Genomic DNA, 23,346 nt, shown 5'->3' on the forward strand with positions numbered 1-23,346 from the left:
CCAAGAGATGCCAGGAGTGAACAGGGAGTGGGAAATGGCTGGGATTGGGCAAGTTATCCTGGAGTCGGGTGTAACTTTGCTGGAAGTTTTGTCACTCTTCTCCTCCTCTAAGATTTTTTCCCGGGAGAGAGGATTTCAGACTCTGGGGTTGCATCCTTAGCCCTCTCAAAGGGCCTGATCCAAAACCCATTGGAGTCAAGGCAAAGAGTCCTGTCAGTTTCAACAGGCTTTGGATCTGGCCCCAAATTCATTCCCAGCAGCATTCAGGCAGAGCCTTCGCCTTCCGTGGAGAGAGCAGTGGCTCACGGCCGAGGGCACCAGCTGAGTCAGTGTGTGAATAGCAGGGCCCGTGAATTCTCCACCCTGAGCCCAGCACAGCTTCATTTTTAGCTTAAATAAGAAAAAGGTTTCTTCTTTAGCTTCCACGGGATTCCCCCCCATTAAATCAGAAAAAAACAAAGCAGGTAAAATACACATATGTATCTAGTCCCAGCAGCAGCTCTCTGTACCTGGTAAAGAAGTCAGATAAGGGACCTGGGCTTTTCTAAGGGCTTCTCTGGGTTTTTGCATAGTCCCTAAGTCAGCTGATAGGAGCGAGAGCAGCTAGTGAGGAGCTATAAGCCACTCACTGCACACAGTATCATTCCAAGAGAAATTCAGCAGCGGAGTGGGAATTTCTGAAAAGAAAGATGCCCGGGAAGAAAGAGGATGCTGGCCCTGGTTCTGTACTGCCTCAGGAGACACGTGAGTTGGGCACTGCTCATGGGAAATCCAGGGCCAATTCCCAGCTCTGGTCTCTATCCCTGTGGACTGGTAGAGCCTACAGAAGGCAGTATGCTCAGTCCCTGGAGCAAAGGAGTTCTGTGCCGGGGTATGTCTCCACTGCAGAGTTAATCCAGGCTCTTACGCAGGTTTTAACCTTCGCTTCCTACCACCCACACAGAAGAACCTCTGGCCTGGGTTTGGAGGTGCTTGAAACCCAGGCTAGCTGACCTGGCTGGGGAGATGGGTTAGATCTCGATGTCCACTTTACCTCAGGCTAGAACATACCCACTTTCCAGTGAAAGTGCAGGCAAAATCACTCAAATGCTGATAGTCCTCCATTGCCTTCCCATAATTTCCCCCAAAGAACAAACATGTTCTTCTTTAATTGACACAGCTGAGACAGAAAGAATCCTAGAGCATCTCAGCACAAGGAACCAGGGAATATGCCTCCAGACGCATGGGCAAGTGCAGAAACAGTGAGGACACAGACATGCGGGTATGGCTTTGTTGTGGGGATGCTCACTCCAGGCTAGGCTAACCTAGGTGCTCAGACCCGGGTGCCAATTACCTGCGTCAACTGTGCAGTGTAGACAGAAGCCTAAGCAACAACCATCCTGGCAGTTGGTTCCACATTAACAGGCTTTGAATTCCTGTCCAGGCCTCCATCATCAAGACAGTGACTGCCATGGAGAGCCTCAAGGGAATGGGTGAAAGCTCTGAATCTCCAGCAAGGATATGGAGATTTCCACATATTCGTGCCTCAGAGGACTGGTAAAGTGCGCACACAGCACGCCTCCCACGCTCACCCTGGGGAGCTAGTCTGGTGGCAAAAGGTGCAAGACACTCAGCTGTTCCATCAGCCTGGCATTTCACTCTCATGGACCCTATGCTTAAAGAATCAATCTTATTTTTCACCCCTCCTCTCGCACTCCGGGTACCAGGCAGCAGAACCCTGACTGAACATCACCGAGTCTTCAAATTCAGCAGCCAAACTGCTAGAGTCCACACGACAACGTCGTTGGTAGCAGTAGCACTGTGTGCTGGGCTGTCAGAGCACAACCCGGGTACAGGTGGGGCTCACTCGTTTTTGGATTTCTTCCCCAAAAAAACCCTTGGGTGAGCTGTGCTGCGTTCTGCACCTCTGGGCCGGTTTAGAGGGTTTTGGGGGAATCCATTCATAACATGGTGACTTTGCTCTGAGATTTCCTTGGGCTCATTCATGCAAATGTTACTCAAATCAAATCTGAAAGAAACCAAGCTGTGAGCAGAGAACCCTGTGAACTGTAACTGCTGAATTTCCCCCCACCCAAACATTGACCACGTGCTCTCCCAGCTGACTGTCCCTTCTGTATTCTCCCTCGTACTGAGCTAATTGCCTTGGGAATTCTGGATCAGGAGACTGCATGCCGTTTTATCCCAGAGAAAATGAATCCTGCATTGTTTGATGCTGACTCCTTCTTCCTTTTTCTGGGCTCCTCCTGGCCCACTGCAGCATCTGAGCTCTTAGCATGTGTGTCCCCCTGAGCAGGGATCTCTGGGCTTACGTGGGTTTTGCATTACTAGACTTGTCTGGGCTCCCCACCATCATGTGCAGGAATCCAAACACTGGATCTGCCTCAGAGCCTGAAACAGCAGCTAAGATTTTGCTTTTCAAAAGGCAAACTCATTTATAGGACGACTAGCAACTTGGATGAGGGTTTGGCTTTGAATCGGATAAGCATTGCGGAGGGTTTGTAAGATTAATTACACTGAAATCCGGTACAGTTCCCTCCTGGGGCTGTCCAGCTGTGACAGGCTGAATGAAAGCACTCAGGACATCCTCCTACAAGGAGGATTTAAAATGTCTTGTAAAGACGTGCAGCAAAATCCTTCATCACAAGAGAGAGAGTCTTGAAAAACAGCCTGATCCCCAAGGCGTGAAGCTGACCTTCTAAGGGTTTGGTCTTGTGCTCACCTCACTGGGTGAAACCCCAGAAGAAGAACTTAGCTGCTGCATCAAAAGGAACTCCAGGAGTGTGCAGCAGCACCTGGACCGACCCTGGCTCTGCACCGACATTTGAACAGGGAGGAGACATCCGGTCAAGGTGACACAGCGCAGTGGAGGGCAGCCAGGTAAATGGTCCTGGCATAGTGCAGTGTGGGAGAGCAGTTGGAGTACTTCCAAGCTCCCACACTAACATTGGTCTGCAGTAATGCAAACCTCAGTGAATTTAATCCACTTTCAAAGTGCATTAGAAACTACATATTAACAGGCCATTTAATATGCCTAAAGAGTTGCATCCTGTGGATGCAGGTCATTTTAATTCACACTCCACCACAATACAAATGTTCAATAATAATAACAATAAGGGTCGATCGATTTTCATCTGCGAGAGACAGTGGGAATTGCAGCCTATGATGTAGATGATTTGCAATGTCTCATGTGACTGAATAGCCCAATCTGAGATTTGTGTGATCTTTGGCAGTTATTGCAAATGTATGTCTCGAAGGTGCCACAAGTCCTCCTTTTCTTTTTGCAGATACAGACTAACATGGCTGCTACTCTGAAACGTATCTTGGTTGGGAGCAGCTTGCTTCCTAGGGGCTCTTTTCTCTTCAAGCTGTACGAACCAGCTCCTGTCATGGACTTTGATGCCCTGGTGGAGACAATAGTGCCATTTGTTATGATCACTGGCCAAGATTCCTGGTTGGGCCATCTGGGTAGGTTGGAAGACAGATGCATACCCAAGGACAAGCTATACGGGGAGCTATCAGAGGGAACAAGAATAACAGGACATCCCAAGCTTCGCTATAAAAACACATGCCAGCAAGGACTGAAGGAATGTGGACTTGATCCTGACTGATGGGAAATCTTGGAAGGGTTGATCAAACACCCAGGAAACATACCCTGCACCAACTACAGGAGCACAACGCAATGTGAAGCTGCAAACAGGATTGATGCCCAGTCACTGAAGTTCTGTGCAGAGGAGATTAGATTTTGGCATCTCTACTGCCTGGCTTCTCAATTCTTGAAGGAGTGATACATTAGGGTAGGAGTTCTTCAGAATTATCTGCTGCCCACTCTCTCCCTTAAAGGAAGAGACATTTGCCTGGGAGGGTCCTGCATTTGCAAACAACCGGTCCCAGCTACTCCAGTCCCGGTCCCAGCTACTCCAGTCCCAGCCCCAGCTACCATTTTGGTGAATTGTGTCCCCTGGCTCAGCAGCCCGCTTGCTTGCCCTGGAACCTCTCCTCCTTTGCAGCAATGCATTGCCAATCTCCAGCCTCTACATTGTCCACCACTAGCTCACACGCTGAGGCGGTGACATGCCCACCTCAGGCCGTAAGATTTGCAGGGCAGGGAATGTGTCCAACCATCCGATCTGCAAGGCTCATTGTGGGGGCTGACGGTAAGTAGCAAATACCATGAATCTCCTTCTCCTCTGCTAAATGGGTTAAAGACCACGAGGACTGGCTGGCTCAGGGGAAGAGCAGAGCTTTGGAGCAGACATTGGTTCAAATCTGGCCCAGTTTGGAAATGCCCAGAAGCTTGTGTGAAATGAGCTGGGAAAATCACAGGCAGGAGCACACATTCCAAAGAACACGGTCACGTCTGCCAATAAATGACCCTTTTGTGGTTAGACTCAGCAGACCCCATTGATTAATGGGCGGAAATATTTGTTCATGTTTTATTTGCAAATATGGTGCAAAATTAACTGAGTACCTTATTTGAGACACCACAGGCCAGATCCCCAGAGGCTGTAAATGGACATAGATTGATTGGCTTTGATGAGGCTGTGCTGCTTTACATATTCCACCCTCCCTACTTGTGACTTTCAAAAGCGAGAGATTGTTTTGTTCCAAAGAGAATAAGTTAGAAACATGATTGTATTGTACAGAATCCAGGAAGCGGTTTCCTAAATGAAAATGACTAAGAAAACATTGTATCCTTCATAACCACAGCTGTCAGTCAGTATGGATGGAATACACGAAGGAATATTTCAGCATCGGGACTGATGTTTGCAGTCTCCTGCTGTTTGTTTCTGTCCTGCATTTGTGTTTTGTAATAGCTACATTAAAAAACGGAGTGGAGCTGATCAAAAATAGGTAAAAAATGCCACGACGGTCCCCTCCTCCCCCTTCTTTTTTTCATCAGAATTATTCATTTAAAAACCGGTTGACCAGCTCTGTCTTAGTCACTAGCATTTTATTTAAAGTAAACAGCATTGTAGGCAGTACACTTTATTTTCCTACATAAGTACAAAGAGGGAGCTCAGCAGCTACAAAAGATAAGGGAACAGAACAGGATCGAGGCAGTTTAGGCTGTGAGTAGGCTTGGCAGAATTCTTTTTTTTTTTTTACGTTGATAATTGTGATGGATAACATCAATGTTTATTTTGAAGCCTTTGTTCTCTATTTTTCTCAATTTAAATGTTCACAACTGTGGGAAATTTGCAGGGGGTAGTGGAGGTCTGACCATGTGGGGCTCAGACAATAGTTATTTCATGACAGTAAATGCTGAGATTCAGAAAGTTAAAGCTTTGTAGCTGTTAAAACACAAATTGTCAACATCCCATGTCAAAATGTGCAAAGCAACTATCCTTAACTCAAACCGTAATAAGTTCTTAATCAGCATTTTTCTTACTTTGCCTAACTGTAAATTCTGATTATTATTGAATTCTGATTACTGTTATTATTTCATCGGGTTGTGTATGAACAGTGAAATCGACGTTTACTGACAAAAATCTAATCCTTGCAAGCCTCGTTATGACTTTCAGTCAGTATTCATCCCATCTTTATAAAATTAGAGCAATGATTTGTTTTTGTAGTTTTTTTACAGTTCACCCCATTTAGTTCATCTTTCTTCAAACAGCTCAGCTGTTAATCTCATACAACCAGTAAATTATTCCATCTCTCCTCATTCTTATATTCTGGTCAGCCACATTTCTATAAAAGTGTTTGTTTTTTGCACCAAAATGGAGCAATGTGTTTATTGGCCGCAGTCACAAAACTTTGACCCTCAGCAAATCCAGGCATTTCCCTAACCCCATAGCCATAGGAATTTGGGGCTATATGGCTGAATTAATTCTCGCCTCAATTTTCTACCCACAGACCACTGGGGACTGTTCTGTTTGGGACAGCCTCAGAAAACAGGACGGTGATTCCCCCATCGTTTTCCGAGTAGATTGGAAAAAGAGATGGCGCATCAAGCAAAGAAGCGGCTGACTCAGCACCCACCAGCTGCAGTCCTGTACATCCAAGAGCCCCACTCACGTCTCCCTAGTCCTTCAGCACCATCTGCTGTCTAGGAATGGGAATAAGAAAAAATGAGACACCTGTACTGTTGTTAACCCAGCACAGAGCCTGAGGCAGCCAAGTGTCTGCCTGGAGATGGGGCTGGCCATCAAGCAGAAGGGAAAGGACAATTTGAAGGGAAAGGACTCAGTGATGCTACAAGGGAAAACATCCGGCAGCAAAGTGAAGGAGAAACTCTGGTTGTGAGGGATGGAGGAGAGAAGTGGAAGGAGCAGATAGGGTGAGGGGAAACAGGAGATGCGAGAGGTGAGGCAGAGACGGCATGGATGTGCAGGAAGATCAGTGAGGCTGCATGGGGTGAATCCAGAGAGAGCCATTGAAATCAAGGGCTCATAGGTTTAGATGCATGTGGAAATGGAGAGGAAACTCCCCAGTAATTTGCTCCCAGGCTGGGCAATATGGACGCAGCAAGGATGTGACACTGACACCCCCGCAATGTTTGTGTAACTCACTATTGTGGGTGTGTCATGGGTTCCCCTCTGCCCTATCCACAATGGGCAGGAGTCTGCTGCAGGTGCGAGCTTGGGGACTTGGTTCTTTAGCACACTCTGGAGCATGTTCTTGGTGCTAGAGGTCCTGCGATCTGTCCCTAATATTGACCAAGATGATGTCTAGCAATTTACAAATGTTACAATGTCATTTTGGTGAGTGAGCCATGCTGTGGGGCAGAGGGGGTAGGGGAGCATGCTGTGGATAAAAGACTTTCATTCTCTTGGGATATCAACCAGTCACCTTTCACCAGCATGAAATTAACGTGGGAAATCAAAACAGAAACGAAATGGTGGCACCTGCCATTCTGACCTTTATGATAGTTTATTCTTTGCACTCTGCATCCAAAAGGCCAGGGGGACATGCAGGGAGCTGAGGGTTGGGCACACGTTCCTGGAGAATTACCTGGCTCTCTGTTTGTTTTAAGCCTGCAGTGTTACAGACAAATGCACAGGTGCAATGTGAAGGCGGGCTTTAGGGCTGAGTGATGAGTGCTGAGTAACTGTCACCTGGTCAGCAAATAATACACATAATGCCTGTGAAAGTTACCTTTAAATGTCAAAGCCCCCCGGCTCGCAAGGGCTTGGTTTGCTGAGACGTGGAGGGGCTCAGGAGCAATTTGCCGTCAAACTGCAGCGCCTTGCTGGTTTTCTGATCCGCAGCCCCCACAGCTCTTCCAGCCCTGGGGTTCCCACCCACAGCTCTGTCGACACCCATCAGTCAGCTGAGGTTTCTCAGGCACTGCAGTCCAATAATACAATTCAATCCTGCAGCACCCAGCTCTGCCAGTTCAGCTCAGTCCTGACCTGCATCAATGAAACATACCTTTGCCATTTTCTCTGCACTATACTGCTCCAGGGATGTAAGAATTAATACATTGCTCAGGTGAAGAGAGTAACCACCGGCCCCACTGCACATGAGATCTGCACTAGTGGCCTGACAGTACATGCCTTTTCGTCTGCTCTGGCTTAATTATCCCAACGGACTCTTCCTTTTGTGCTGTAGCCCAAGGTGGGTAAAATGCACCATTCTACGTGCTGTAAATTCAGTCCAGTCTGACTTGCAACCAGGCAGCTTCAGGGACAGGAGTGACTTGCCATGAGCCTCTCCATGCCCTCTTGGCCGTGACACACAGGGATGACACAGGCAGCCAGTGTGCTATCTCTGTCACAGACCCTGTGAAAGTGTATTGGGAGAATGGGGGTCCCAAGGATCTTACCACAGTACCCCAGCCCTGTCTGTGGACACAGAGACAATGATGGTAGGAAGGAAGATGGTGCAAAGGGAGAGAAAACCCTAGGATCAGCGCAAAGGATCCTGCTGGTAATCACAACCATTTCCATAGCAAATGGCCTCATTCTTTCCCACCCCCTGAGCAAGGCAGGTTCAAGGAAACCCCTTGTCAAACCATTAGATCAGACCCCTTCGGGCTGCAAGGCCCAGGAGGGGCTGGCTGACTTTGAGGGAAGAAAGAGACAATGGAAATGGCCTTGTAGCATGTGACAGCTGGCCCCCAGGACAGCTATGCACCAGGGCCACACAATATCACGCTCTGCGGCTGCTGTGAAACCTGCCCAAGACACGGCTCCCGATGCGCCGTGTTAACCGTGACAGAACTCCTGGAGTTTCTGCCAGCGACCTGACCGGAGCAGAAATTGCTGGGAGTTGTTGATCCAGAGTTAATACCACCACGTGCCCTTGGCGCTGGTGCCGCAGGACTCAGGAAAGAGGATCCCATCTTCCTAAATGATGGATGAACTGAACCCTACGGGGCTAGGATAGGCTGCAGCTGATCTTGCTCTCTCTATTTATCACCTCTTGCTCTCTCTATTTATCACCTGGAATAGTATGGCTGCACTGCAGGTAAGTCTTGTCCAAACAGAATCAAAATGAACCAGAGGGCTGAGATCTGAAACATTTCAACGAAGGCTAATATTGCTCTGTCGCTTTCAACCCTCAATCCAGCAGAGTGACAGAGTTTCCCTGTGGGGCGCCCCGAGAGTGGCATGCTTTTTGGGCATGGGGAGGAGGGTGGGATGTTGCTAAGCGACTGCCCCCTTATCTATTACAGGCACCAATTAGCAGACTGTAGGGAGGTGGGCAAACCAGTCTGGCAGCCTCCTGACTTCTCTGGGAAAACAACAGCTCTATTCACTGTGACACCATAGCTGCTGGCTTTGTCTAGCCCATGCGTGCGTGTTTAACGGGAGGCCCGGGTGCCCAGAGAGCAGCCGCTGGCCCCGTGGAGCAGTGATGGTGAATTAGCCGCACGCTCTCACCCCTGAGTGCCGCTGTCATGGTAAGGAGCTTTTACCTCCTGTACGACCATGCACTGTCTGGTGGTGCACAGCCTGGAGCTAAGAGGGCCTGCATGGTATGGAAGTGGTGAGCTCTGTGGGTTCCTTTAATGCACTTTTTCTTCCTGAGCCTCCCCCCACCCCCCAAAAAAACACCAGGCTATAAAAACTCCATGGCCCACCTGTGCCACAACAACTGGTTTTCTCCATATCCAGTACATTAAAAGCCAGGGCCGGCATTAGGGGGTCGCAAGCAGGGCAATTGCCCGGGGCCCCATGCCACAGGGAGCCCTGCAAAGCTAACTTGCTTTGGCTTTAGGCCCATGCAGCAGGGTTCAGACTTCAGTCCCTTGCGATGGGGGTTGGGCTTTCTTCCCGGGGCCCCAGCGCCTCTAACGCCAGCTCTGGTTTATTTTGGCAGACCCCCTGAAACCTGCTTGTGGCCCCCCCAGGCTTCCTTGGACACCTGGTTGAGAACCTCTGCGCTAGAGGATCTAATGCGCTCTGACATTCGCATCCCACCGTTCCAGCGAATGGGAGGGAGGAATTGTGGGTTGGAAACTAGTGAAGAGCCTGTGACTGAAGAAGCAAATGGAAAGCTAAGAAACTGAACGTTGGGCTCTTCAGCAGGCATCAGATGTGTGTGTGTGTATGTGTATGTGAGCGCACACGCAGGAAGTGCCCCACTCAGATTGCTGGATAAAGTAGCTTGTTTTCTTTCTTAGGTCGTCTTACAGTGCTTTGGCGTGCCCCATAGCACAGCTGGTAGAGGACAGCCTCAGGCTGTCCAGCACGGCAGCCGGTGGAAAACATTTCATGACAACATTTTTTGAGCAAAATGAGCATTTTCATGGAGACTCTTTGTTTTGGTCAAAATCGTTTTTTGAAGAAAACCTAGGATATTTTCAGTGTTGGGGGTAGGGCAGTTGTTTTGTTTCCCCCATTTTCCTCTCCAGGGGGTTAATGTCGTTTCATTTAAAAAAAAAAAAAAAGAAACTGGAAAAAGTTCGGTGAACATTTTTGAAACGAAATGAAAATGTTTTGTTGCTTTTGAATTTCCCGCCAGAGAGTTCCCCCTGTGTATTGACCGGCTGTACCCAGCCCACACAGGGCTGCCAGGGGAGTGATCTGTTCTCCCATCCTTCCCCCTAGGACTTGGGATCCCACCCCCCATATCTCAGGCTTCCACTGAGAACAAAGGGAATGCCTGTTCCCAAACTGCTCTGGCTTTATGCCTCCCCTCTGGGCTGAGCTGGGACCGGATCCCGGCTCTTGAGCCAGGGGTTCCATCTTCTCAGTTTAGAACCACATTGGTGGAGATCCCTCTCTAAGGGGTATTGTGAGGTTTTCATTGACCACTTGGAGACGGCAGGACACTTGGACACTGGGGCCTGCAGGATAGGGACTTTGCAGTTGGTTCGGCAGGGGAATAGGGTGCATTGGCTATTCACCTATCTATCCAAGTGGATTTTCGGATCTGGGCCCAGCACGAGTGACTGGGCCATGAACCACCTCCACCAGTGCATTTTGGGCCATTCCCCTGATTACTTCCCTGTGGCCCCAGATTTGTATAGATCTTTGTTTCTTTCCCTCTAGAGTCTTGGGCCAGTTGCCCAGTTCCCCATTGACCTTCATAGCCCTCGGGATGCTGGCCAAAGCCAGGGGGCCAAGACAACAGAGCCAAGAGACATGGGAAGGACTCAGACCTCAGCAGGACGTGGTGAGCTATTCACGGGGATGGGGCATTTGGGGCAGCATGCGGCATAAGGGGTTTCTCTGCTACGCCTGGCACCCACAGAACACATAGGATGCAGAGCGGGCCAGGACTGGCATCCCCACAACGCCTGCTTACATCAAGGTGGCTGCATTGACCCTCGCCTAGGAGATAAGCAGTCAGAGACTGAGGGGCCTCACGTGGGAATCCCACACTGACGGGAATCTCGGGCAGCTGTCCGTGCTCACCCCAGAACTGGCGGAAGCTGAGGCTGCTTTCTTTGCTGTTCCCGGGGCTGCACTCTCAGTGTCGACAGGCCCTAACCCTCACCTCTACCTTTGGAAAGGAAAATACCCTCCTGAGCCTGAAAAATCAGTCCATTCCTCCCTCACTTCAGCAACCCCGAGTGTCCAGGACCTAGAGAGCCCTGCATGGAGGGTGCTGCGGTAGCCGTGCGGGTTGTTACCGTCGCCTGCCGCCTCCCCACATCTCCTGGAGAAGGTCACTGGGAATTGCCCCTTGTCGGAGGTGTCCAACCAGCCAGTCTACTCTGCATTGCTAAATGCAGCCAAGTGGGACAGGCTCTCCAGTGTGCCGATCTGAAGATCACATGCTTTTCACAAATGTTTGCACAGTGCAGCACCGTGTCCCCGCCTCTTGTGCTCATGTAAATGACTCAGAGCCTCCCTTGTGAGCTATAGATGCTGCAGATGTTGCCTCTCCGGAGACGCAGCCAGCTATTAGTAAGTAGGTAGGTTGCCTGGTCCCACTAGCCTGGCTTCTTTAATTGAAAGGACCCTGCTGCTTCTGTGCCTTTGACTGTGTTTTCTGGCCAGATGGAAGATGTACAGGGGAAGGATCCCTTCTTAGTTCTTGTGTTTTCACCCTGGGGAGTCTTGTTAGGGACTGAGACCCGCTGCCCCATCCTGGGCACCAACCTTGGCGCATGGTGGACCACTGGGCTTATCCTCATAGGAAGAGAGGAGAGTTTGTGGTGAGCTAGAGAGTTTACAAGGGGCTAGATAGGGCCCCAGATTGTGCCACAGATGAGAAGACAATGAGACCCAGAACTTGTTCAGTATCCATCCTCCCTCCCCCTCTCTCTGTTTTTTAAAGATTCTTCCAACACGTCCCTGGAAAACCTCTGCCCCATCAAGAGATGCCTCCTGCTGCTTGGGGCCATCGGGCTGCTGGCAGGGGCAGCCATTGGGATGTGGCTTCTAGGTCTGTATCTCCTGGGGAATTCCTCACCTCTCTCAAAACCGCCCTTAGACCAGTGGCCAAAATGGAGAGCAGGGCTTTGGGGTCATGCAAGTGATGAGCAAATTGTCACCAGGGTCCCAGGACCACAGACACTAGGCATGGGAAAGCCCAGCTGCAAAGCCCAGGAAGCGAGAGTACAGGGGGCTGCGTGGTGCTGCAGGCACTGGAATGGGTTCTAGTCCTGGTCTGCCATGACCAACTGCGTGACCCTGGGCAAGTTCCTCCCCCTCGCTGAGCCTGTTGTCCCTCCCACCCTGCACCTGTCTTGTCTGCTTCAATGTAAGCTCTTCGGGGCAGGGACCGTCTCTCACTGTGCGTTTGTACAGCACCTTGCACAGTGGGGGTCCGAGCTTAGTTGGGCCTCCATGTGCTACTGTAGTGCAAATAATAGATCAGCCTCAGAATAGCTGAAATCAACTGGAATCTCTCTGTTGACTTCAGCAGGCTTTGGATCAAGCCCTAAGGATATATCTAACCCCCTCGGGGCCAGTGCAGGGTTGTTCCCCACAACGTGTGCTCTGGGGCCTTGTCTAGTCTGTTTAATCACATCTCAATCCTCTGCGCTTTCTCCTGAAGTGAAATTCCTGACAGCGCCCCTGTCGGACCAGGATTCCAGCCCCCTGCAGGACACAGAGTCGATCCCAATCTGCAGAGACGCCGGGGAAGACGAGCCCATTGTCACCACGGCTCCCAAGAGAGGTTTGAGATCTTTACTCCCCATACCCCTTCTCTCCTCGCTGCCAGGATCCCTGTGGAGAGGATGTGTCACTTAGTGCCTTCAGCGGGACCTTTCACTCACAATGATCTGTGGAAACCGCCTGGAATCCAGCCTGTCCGACCTAAGGACAAGGAGATTTCCCTTCCTCAAGGTCAAAAGCAAAGCAAAGACTGAGGCTGTCTCTATGCCTTTGCCTGCCCCTTTCTCGTTGTCACGACTGGCCAGAAAGTTCCCCCACATTCTGTTTTTCTCTTTGAGTTTTGCAGTAAAAAGCCAGGCAAAGCCAGGCCTCGGCCTCCCTCTTCGCTCCCTGGAGGATGTTCACAATCTCTGGGGCTGCGGCATCACATTAGCAACCTGACAGCTGAGCCCAGTGGTTAAAGGGGAGCGAAGCAGGAGGTGGAGGAGTGGGGGGACGGGAGGGGGAACGTGCTGCTTACCCAAGCCAGGGAGAAGAGCTGGAACTCTCTCTCTGTTCTGAGCAGAGGAGCAGGGAGCTGGACCCCTCCTTACTGACCCCCTGATTCTGACCCCCCCCTAAAGTGGGGGCTGAGCAGATTGTGAGCTGTGGTTCCAACGATGGTGTGAATGACTTTCCCTCGCCTCCTGTTGTCTAGGGCTCAGCGTTAGCCCTCCTCACCCGTCTCCTGAGATCGCCACAGATCAGTGTGTCTGGGCCCCGTTCGTCTGGGGGTTTCCCCTCTTTCCGCACAGGTTGTTCGGTATGGGTGCATCAGTGCTCCAAACATGTCCCCCTTCCTGTTCTCCACTGGTCCCCCTTTTCCAACCCTCACACCCAAGAGATAACCTCTGCCCCTGTTTTAATCCCACCTGAAACTAGCCCTTGGGATGGGGCGTGTCACAAAGTCACCAGTTTACAGCAATGGAGTTTTAATCAAGTCCCTGAGATAAAAAGAAAAGGAGTACTTGTGGCACCTTAGAGACTAACCAATTTATTTGAGCATAAGGTTTCGTGAGCTACAGCTCACTTCATCGGATGCAACTGTAGCTCACGAAAGCTAATGCTCAAATGAATTGGTTAGTCTCTAAGGTGCCACAAGTACTCCTTTTCTTTTTGCGAATACAGACTAACACGCTGTTACTCTGATCCCTGAGATACTAATTGCAGGTTGAATGCAGGAGACTGTGGTTCATTGGACTGAGTGTAGGACAGGCAGTGGATTCTATGCTTGCCTCCAGCACAATCACTCTGTGACACCAAGCTCGGCCTGCCTCTACAATGGGGATAGTGTTAATGGTGCTATTTAAAGTGCTTGGAGATCTCTAAGTGGAAAGTGCTATGTAAGTAGCAAGTATCTCGGATTCAGCCTCTAACTAATTTTGCAGCTGTTATTTCACTCAAACACGCTCTGCTCAGCTTTTGCCTTTAAACCCAAAGTCCCCAAAGTTCTTTGTTTTTGTGACACTGGAGTGATGATGAAGCAAAGGGGAAGCTTGTTAGCCCCCTCTGCATACCACTACCCAGAATGCTTTGCCAGTACCCAGCAGTGCCACCCCCTGAGCCCGGGGAACACACAGAAAGGTCCAGGGATGGTTTGCAATAGCCAGACTTGGGGATGGTTTTGTCCCTCGTTAGTCACTGGGACTTTACTGTGTTTGGCTTGGGCCTTTGCAAAGAGCTGGTCGCAGAGAAGCTTGCAGGATGTTTTTAATCAAATGGTTTTAGTATCTTTCAGAATAAACACGGGAAACTTCTTGTTGGAAGTGCAGGTGGAAGGCAGGCCCGGCTGGCTCCTGGCATGTCACGAGCGGTGGAATCTCTCCCTGGGGACTCTGATCTGTAGGCAGCTGGGATATCTCCAGTAAGTGATGCTCCTCTCAGCATAGACACAGTCGGCCAGTCTCAGGTACAGGTCTTTGATTTGCCATTTTTATGAAGATATTGCAGGAAGTAATGTGATCAGAGCACTGGGCTGGGAGCCAGGGACCGTAGAGTTACTGATATTTATTTGCATTACACTGGGGCCTAGATTCAACTGAGAATGGTGTCCCATTGTGCTAGTCCCATTTCTCACCCTTTTTCTATTTTGCCACTGGAAAAGGGAGGAAACCCCTCAAATCAAACCATTTGGGGGTTGGAATTTTCACTGCAAATTATAAATTTTTTCACCGGATATTTTTTTTTAAATGAAAAAATTTTCTGTGGGGAAAAAAACAATCTGCATTTTTTGACCCATGCTAGATGTACTGTAGCTTGGGTTTATTTCCCAAGACTTTTATAGCAGCTTCCCAAGCTTACAGAATCATGGACTGTGGAATTATCTTTCCATCGGCTTCCCTGGAAATTGGGGTAAGCCCTTATATCATTGCTGTCTATAGAGTCACTCCCAGATATAATGTTACTGTTCTCCTATCCACTGCTGTTCTGTGGCTGTGCATTTCTGCTGAACATCCCCATAGAGATGAGGAGGATGGTTTTCTGGCATAAATGAGAAACAGGACTCCTGGGTTTTAATTCTACCTCCTCTACTCCCTTGTGACCTCTTTTCTCTGTGCCTCATTTCCCCCATCTTTCAAACAAGGATCATAATATTCACCCATTTCCCAAGTGAGGATGAACTCGTTCATGTTTGGAGCGTGTTTTGAGATCCTCACTTGGAAGGCGTTAGCGAAGGACACAGTATTATTACTGTCTCCTGTTGTACTCATATGCAGTCTACGTTGCAAGGCTAGCGAAGTGATGGTAGCATCTGAAAATATACTTTAGTGATCCAAGCAAACCTATTTCCTGATTTTGGGGTTAGAATGTAAAGTAAGGGCCGGGGTATATGTTCATTTGCAATATTACTATTTAGCCACTAGATGTCCCTGTGTGCTGTGCAGTTTCAGACAGGGGCCTTGCCCCTGGTAAATGAGAGAGACAAAACTGGAACTCAAGTTGCAAGCGTGGAAGCCTGTTTTTTTGTGTCTGTATTTGGTAGCCCTCCTCTTTAAGCACTGTGATTCAATGAAACATGGCAGGGTAAAGGTTTCGTCCTCCCAGTGTGTGATGGTTATTATATTTAGCCCTTTCATCTCTGTGTGAGCAGTGGCCAGAATTAGCATGTATAAACTAGAGTACAATGGTTCTGTGCAGGAAGAAAGTGACCATAACAACACTGTCACGTCAGAGGCACAGGTGAGCTCCCTGATCTCTCTCTGTGTTTAGGTGATGACATTTGCTGTTGCTTCTGCAGACTCGCCCATCACAAAGGAGTGAACCTGACAGATGTCAAGGTGAATGATACGCAAGAGTTTGTTCAGATTGTGCTCAACCAGAAGAACAGCATTGAAGACATGTGGCAGGTCAGGTGGGTGATGGAGCTGGGGAGAGCAGGAATGGCATTGGGGGAACTGAACAGAAGGTCCTTTCATGGCTGTATTGTCTGAGAAAAAGTTTCCATGTTTCTGGAGGTGACTGCCAGGCTCTGCACAGCTGGCATTGACTCAGATCAGCGAATATGGAGGGAGGGAGAAAATCTGAACTGGCAACTAAATGACGCCAAATGGGAAGGCAAATAGCACAGTGACTACACTGGCAGGAGCCACAGCTGCAGGGAGGGTCACAGCGTTGGGTGCTTTGGTCATGCCGCTGAAATAGGACTTAAGCCAGCTTGATGCTTACACAGCGGGGATGTCTGTGCTGCACTCAGCAGGTGTGGGCATATCTGAGCTCGCTTTGTTCTCGCTAGGGCGAGTACCCACAGCAGCAAAGCTTTGGCAGCGCAGACTTCAGCACAGACTAGCTACCAGAATAATGACCCTGGGTCGCAGACAGGCTTGCACAGTCTGTGCCTCATGGCTAATGCTCCCTGAGCTAGTCACACGTCTACACATGCTGAAATCGCACCTCTGATTGCAGAGCAGAGATACCCTCAGTGCCAACAGGGTAGCTGACGTGCAGACCTTTAGACAGGCCCGCTAGCCCTCTTAGAACAACTCTGCTTTGTTGCCGCAGCACCACAGCCCGTCGTTGCGCATGTGAGCTTTCTGCCATGCACCAGCTCGCGTTTGCAAAGTGCTGTGAAGGTGAAAAGCCTTCCATGGGCATGATGATTATTCCTATCAGAATCCACTTTCTGGGCATCCTGGGTGAATCTGGCTGGTCGCCATTCCTAGGCGGGCCACCCCGTGATGGGCCAGCTCTGTGTTTCATGGCTGCAGATTTCTGGGAGAACTTTATTTCGAACCCTGATTTTATTCTTGTGCAGGAGCAGCTGTGCTTCAGGACGAATTGTGGCTCTGAAATGCTCCGGTAAGTGCTTTAGCCCCGTCCCCACATTGCACTGAAGTCTCTTGCATTCCTTGTGCTATTATAGACCCTCTGTTAATTAGCAAAAGCCCCAGGTCAGCCAGACACTGAGTGCCCTGGTGTTGGTTTGCAAAGCCTGTGTCATTCCTCACAGAGTGGTTTTCACCAATCCAGCAGCCTCAGTGTTGGGTGGCAGTAACAAGCCAGCATAAACCAGCTTGTCTGGGTGGGAGGAAGATTTAGCTTCCCAGCGGGCTGAGCAGCAAGAAAAGGAAAAAGGATGGTTATGAAGCCCCTGGAGCAGCCCCTTTGTCCGTGTGATTTCATAGCTGGGGTCTGCCTGAAGCGGCTGCAGCAACGTGACCATCAGCTCCCAAATCCCTCCTGTCCATATGGCGTAGCTATTGTGCCATTAACAGCACGTGCCATCAACACCCCCAGTATCTAAAATCCTAACCGTCTCAGCAGCCCCTTCTGTCAGAGAAGGAAGCTGCGGCCCTGAACTCTCTCCCTGAGGCCCAGGGCTATTGCCGGGCAAGAGGCAAGCCCAGAGAAGGCCCAGGTGGAGAGGTGGGACTCCTGCGTTCCCCGCTGTTCTCTCTTGCTCCCTCTCCACTCTGGCTTAGTGATGCTGGCTGGGGGACATTTCGTACACGGAGGAGATTGGTTTAGGTCACTGGGTGGGAAGGCAGAGGTCCTGGAACTAGCTCGGAGCACACAGAAGGGATTAGAGTGGGTTTCTCTGGGTTATTTCACATGGGGAACAGCACAGGTGGCAAAAGAAAGGGAGAAAGCTGGGGCCACCCTGAATCCCTGACATCCTGTGGGGGGTAAGCCAGGGACATCGGTGGGGCACAGCCAGGAAGCAGGAGCATGCCTGGGGAATAACTCCTGTCAGCTGTTCCCCTCTCTGCTGCCTTGCTTTCCCTTTCTTGTCTCCCATTTCCTGACTCTTTGTTCTCCTGCTCTTCTCCCCCAGCCTTGGTGTTCAAAGACCTTACCTCTCTCCCTTCGGCCCCAAGGCAAAGCTCCGCTCAGCAGTTTCTCAGACACCCTTTGCTGCCCATCCCTCCCCCACTCCCAGTTGAGGTGTTTGGGGGCACCAGGTTAATGTTTCTCCCCCTTTTCAGAGTGTGGCATGCGCTCCAGGGCGGCCCGGATCGTGGGCGGAAGCGACGCCCCGTTGGGACGCTGGCCGTGGCAGGTCAGCCTATACCTCAACTCCAAACACGTCTGTGGAGGCTCCGTGGTGGCGCGTGACTGGATCGTCACGGCCGCTCACTGCGTGCACAAGTAAGTCTGGGAATGTCAGAGCTGGAGGCCTCAGAGGGCAGCCTAGCGCAGAGCACGGCTGTTCCCTCAGCCAGGGAAGGAGTGGGGAATTGGCCGCCCCAGCAATACTTCAGCCCCAGAGGAACAGGTGGGCCATGTCTTTGCTCAGTTACAGGCAGCCTCAGGTCTCCAGCTGGCTGGTCTTTGCCGGGATGATCGCTCATGTGTCAGTCCAACAGCAGGCTGGGGCGGCGGTGGAGAAAATCATCTACCACCCCCGCTATGACGACAGGAGTCACGACTATGACATCGCACTGATGAAACTCACAACGCCCTTGAACTTCTCCGGTGAGACCCTTCTCTTCAGCCATCTTCCCCTTGGAGGGGGCGGGGATCCCCACAGGGCAGCCCCATGGCTTCCATTCACAAGGGAGCCACCCACCAATGGTCTGATTCCTACGCTGGTGGCCTGTGTCGATCCCAGGGGCAGTGCCAGAACGAGGGTTGGTCCAGCTGTGGAGAGCTGTGGGCAGCAGAGAGAAAGCTTTCCCCAGGCAAGCCCCGGGGCCTCTGGTGATGGCACATGGGACAGAACGCTCGCAAGACCTTGTCTCTCAAGGATACAGTGAATAAAGTGGGCAGATTTTCTAAAGAGCTGGGATTTGGCTGTAAAGGTCACAGTGGGAGCCGAGCTCTTTGGAGAATCCGGCCCCTGGAGTGAGAGGGAGCAGAGCTGCAAGGGTGTTTCGCTTGCACTTCTCAGGACTAGATCACCCCTGCTCACTCCAGGCTGGCTGCTCCTGGGAGCCACTCTCGATTTGTTTGTGCTGTGTGCTGTGAGGGGCATCCCAAGCTGGTGGTGCTCTCACTCATGGCTCTCTCCCCAGATGCCATCCGTGCAGTGTGTTTACCACTGTACCGTCAGGATTTCCCCCGCGGCACCCACTGCTGGATCTCCGGCTGGGGCTACACCAGACCTGAACACGGTGAGCAGCTCCAGGAGGCATGGAGAGCTCTCTTGTAGCTCCCTTTTGAAACGAAGATGACCGAAGGCAGCATCTCACCGAGGGGATGTTTGAGTCCAGAGGAGAGTATTGAATTCTGATCTCCAAACCTCCTGCAGTCCTCAGTCCCAACCCGCAGCCCAACCCCCTCCTCCTCCCAACACCCAGAGCCCTGGAGATGAAGAGTGTCTGTAATGCTCCATGTCCCACTGTGCCTTGAGTGCAAACACCAGCATCTAGCCACCAGGGCTGCAGGTTAAACTATCTCTCTCATTTGTTTTCCTCAAATCCAGTTCATATTGCTGAGATGCTGAAGGAAGCTATTGTTCCCTTAATCAGCACCAAGAAATGCAACAGCTCCTGCATGTACTCTGGTGAGCTCACCCCCAGGATGCTGTGTGCTGGCTACCTGGACGGGAAAGTAGATGCCTGCCAGGTGAGAGCAGGGAGAAAACAACCCCTGTTATTAATAGGCTGTGGGGGATCGGGTCCTTTCCTCCACTGAGGAACAGTGTGATGCTGCTTACCATGGGCTGGATCCCACATGGTGTCTATCACGTACATGAAAATGGGGAAGAGGGTGGGAAACGTGGCTCCTCATCTAAATGAAGAGGGGTCCCCCCTCTAGCCCCTTACTGAAGAGGGCATGGCAGGAGCATGCTCAGGCCCCGTGTGGCACAAGGAAGGCATGGCAGGGCGGGGGCGTGTGAAGGGTGAGGTGGGACGGTTTTAGGGGCAGTGCAGGGGCACATTGGGGGTGTGCTGGTGGCCTGTGTAGAACTAGTGAGAGGCTGTGGGTGTCAGGGTGGGGGCATGATGGGGTTTGATCAGGCCCTCCATCGAACCAGGGAGGGTGTGTCAGAGGTGGGAAGTGGGGCATGGCAGGGGTGTGCGTGGAGCTAATGCACAGGCCCCCTTCCTCCTGGGGAACAGCAGGTCACTAGAATATAGACGTTCAGGCACCGCCATGGTTTAGGTTAATGCTCCTTTATACAGAGAGGGCAGCTGCCAGCCGCCCCCTGCACCAGGGTACCAAGCTGCAGCAAGCTTTTCCTCTTTTGCTTGGAAGTTATAAATCCCACCTCCTTAGCAGCTGCCCTTAGCGAAGGACAATGCAGGATCAATTCACACCCCACACCCTCCATCCTCCACTTACAGTCCTTTGGCTTTAGGACAGATAGCCACAGCCGCACATCCTGGAGTCAGAAGCAAACGTTGCTTAAGATGGGCTACTGCATTATTGTTGATTACAGGCATTTAGCCCCGTCTTCTGCACTGCCACTAGTCCCAGCTGGAGACAGGCACTGAATGGGCAGATCGTTGGTGTGAAGCTATACAGCAGCTCCTTAGGGGGAGCTAGGCCCAGAGTCACAAATGGATTGAGGCGCCTAACTCCCGTGGATTTGGAGAGGAGTTAGGTATCTAACTCCATTTGTTCACCTGGGCCTTCGAGAGCAGCATCTTTGGTCCATTAGTTAGGGATCTATCAGGCCAGGAAAAACCACATACAACAAAGGTAGCCTCAGGCTGTTGGGTTTCATTCCTGTGCTGTGTTACTGCATCCCTGGGCATCAATGAAGCAGTGCAGAGGAAGAACCCTCCATGGGGCCCAGTACCCTTCTGCAAGCTGTCTGCAAATCCCAGCTTCTGCTCCTTGAGCACCTTCTAGCAGCATCTTCCCCCAGGGATGAAGGGGCCCCACACAGCATGGTTCAGTTCTCTTCCTGCTGCAACACGGCTGCCTAAACAGGAGGGAGGGAGAGCATCGTGGAAAGTCCTGTACAGTATTTTGGCCCAGATTCACAAAGGTATTTTGCTGCTTAACTCTCATTTATTTAAACGCCTTTGAAGATCTGGCGCTGTGTCGCCAGGATGCATAGATTGAAAATGGCCAGTAAAGTGCTTTGAGATCCTCTGACTGAGGGAAAGGGAGAGAGGAAAATCATGAGAACTAAAATGATATAACAGAGCTGGGGTTTAGCCGTCTTCATGCCAAGGGGATGTACTAGCAGCAGGCAACTCAGCTCTGCCCCTTCCTGCATTTCAGCCTCTCGCAAAGCTGACAGGGCCCACAGGGCAGGAGCAGCCCTATGGTGCATAATCCCACCTGCTAGCTTAACAGAAGCACTGCCCCACCGTGACACTTGCTCTGTCTTGCAGGGAGACAGCGGGGGTCCGCTGGTTTGCCAAGATGAACTCACCTGGCGCTTAGTGGGCATCGTGAGCTGGGGCACAGGGTGTGCTGAACCCAACTACCCTGGGGTTTACACCAAGGTGGCTGAATTCCTGGACTGGATTTATCATATCATCGAGGTAATCGGAGCAAATGGACAAAGGCCTCAGTAGACCTCCAAGGAGATGCGAGAACAGAGCAGGGTGTTGGTTCATCAGTTTTGTCATCCTGGCTACCACACAACACTTAAGAACCTGCCTCTTTGGTCAACACTGCCCAATGGGAAAATTCCTTCCTGAACCCTGTAACAACCTTGCTCTGCAGGAGACATTTATAGGGGGGTGGGAATGGAGGTGGGTTTTAAAATACCCCTGCCATTATAGATCAAGTGCATCTCCTGGGAGAAAGTCAACAGCTCTGTCCTCTGGAGCAAGAGCCTTCCAGAGGAAGGAAATCAGAAACACAAGCTGGCTTCCTCTCCTTTGGATAGCAGAGAGCTGAGAGGCCCAGAGACAGGGCAATCAGCAGCACATGCCCCGAAATACAGAGGGACGTAAAAATACTCCAAAAGGCCAATAGGGCCCTGCTCCCTGTGGGAAACATAGGTGAGACATCTGGGATCTTGCAGGCACAAACACCACCAGTGAATCCAGACACCACAGCCTGAGCACATCAGTGCTCCTCCAACCAGCTTGGGGTCTTCAGATCTCAGCCTGCCTCCCTCCCCCAGAAAGAGCAAAGGCAGGGGAAGGAGAGTCTTGTCCCTTCTCCAGAGCTGTCAAAAGCAACAAATGCAGAGAGGAACAAGGAACAGAAGCTACAGGGGACATTAGATTAAAGGGGAGACTCTGAGCTTAAAAAAGATGCCTACAACCCCCACTGAGTTTCCTCACATCAATTGTAACTGACAGCAGGGCCTTGTGAAAGTTATTCTCTCACTCACCAGCTCATTGCTGGAAGTTTGTTAACTGTATGGGAGGAGAGGCAGAACAAGTCAGTTTCTTTTTTCCATGGTCTGTTTCTAGTCAAGATCACGACTGTGCAGCAACACCCTGCAGTGTGTGAATGCAAGACAGGACAGGGGGAGGTTTTTTGTTTTTAAAAGAAAATTGCCACGAAAAGAGCTCATTTCTCTGATTTTGAATGAAAATATTTCTATTGATCTCAGGATACATGGAGCTTCAGAGATGACTATCGACCTCCATTTACACTCTTTACCCAAACCCCGCCCACCCCCAACCAACCTTATGTAACAGGATTTTATTCTTGCTTCCAAATTAGCAACAATATTGACCCTTGTGATTTCAGAGAATCTCCCATCCCAGAACATGGAACTGATACAGCTTTTTGTCTGTTCTTTAAACAGAGCCACTAGGAGCAAAGCAAGGGACAGGCTTAAGGAGCAGAGCCATCCCCAGGGTGACATGCCAAACAAAGAAAAGTCCACAACAAGTTATACCCACTATGGAGCTTTGTCCCCGTTAATATGTAGTTACAATGGATCAGCATCAACTGAAAAGATGGAGGGAGCTGTAAAACCTACCTGTTGCCAAGGCCTGTAAGGAGGCATCTTCAGCAGCCTGGGTGTGTTCTCTGGTGTAGAATGAGGGGCAGTGTCTGTTGCAGCTAATCCATATTAAACAATTAATGTTTGGACAAAGGCTGCTACAGTCCTCCTGCTCTAGTGCAATGGTTTAGCCCCATGCTTGGGCTGTGTATAATGGGGTTCTAATCTCCCCTTGGCCTGCGTTAAGAAGGACTTTGGACAGATATCAAATATAATCTTCCTGTCTGTGCCCTGAGCTATGTGGTGCTTCATGTCTCTTGCCTGTGGAAGTTGTTCCACCTTAATTAAATGCTGTTTAGGTGAGCACCTTCTTCAGACCCCTTCAATAGCCCAATGGTTAGCCTATCGGCTTGGCCTGTGAGAGATGTAGGTTCAAATCTGCCCTGGTGCCTTTATACTCAACGTTCTGGAATAGCAGTGGGCTTACTCTCCTCTTGCCTGTTGAAGCTGTTCCACTTTAGTTAAATGGGCTGTGGGCCGGCCTCACAGCTACCCTCACTCTCTAGTCCAGTGGTTAGGATACTCGCCTGGGTTGGG

At 50.6% G+C, this 23,346-nt stretch overlaps 1 protein-coding gene across 4 annotated transcripts; it reads left to right on the forward strand.

Annotated features, from left to right (window-relative positions):
• Positions 1 to 7,868: 7,868 nt before the first annotated feature.
• TMPRSS5 (transmembrane serine protease 5) lies at positions 7,869 to 23,038 on the forward strand. Of its 4 annotated transcripts, XM_048827619.2 has the most exons (13): positions 7,870 to 8,412; positions 10,443 to 10,566; positions 11,677 to 11,784; positions 12,400 to 12,522; positions 14,229 to 14,364; positions 15,739 to 15,852; positions 16,753 to 16,796; positions 17,924 to 18,086; positions 18,235 to 18,413; positions 18,953 to 19,051; positions 19,363 to 19,505; positions 21,230 to 21,382; positions 22,609 to 23,038. In XM_048827619.2, exons 1-13 carry the CDS (start codon positions 8,398 to 8,400, stop codon positions 22,615 to 22,617), a joined length of 1,410 nt encoding a protein of 469 aa, XP_048683576.2. In that variant the 5' UTR covers positions 7,870 to 8,397; the 3' UTR covers positions 22,618 to 23,038. The 4 variants fall into 4 exon arrangements, with proteins under 4 accessions (XP_074978311.1, XP_048683576.2, XP_074978312.1 ...); XM_075122210.1 differs by having other exon boundaries at positions 7,869 to 8,412; positions 21,230 to 23,038; XM_075122211.1 differs by lacking the exon at positions 7,870 to 8,412 and adding an exon at positions 8,692 to 8,848 and having other exon boundaries at positions 21,230 to 23,038.
• Positions 23,039 to 23,346: the final 308 nt, after the last annotated feature.

The sequence above is a fragment of the Caretta caretta genome, chromosome 22, assembly GCF_965140235.1.
Source record: "Caretta caretta isolate rCarCar2 chromosome 22, rCarCar1.hap1, whole genome shotgun sequence".
Taxonomy (NCBI): domain Eukaryota; kingdom Metazoa; phylum Chordata; order Testudines; family Cheloniidae; genus Caretta; species Caretta caretta.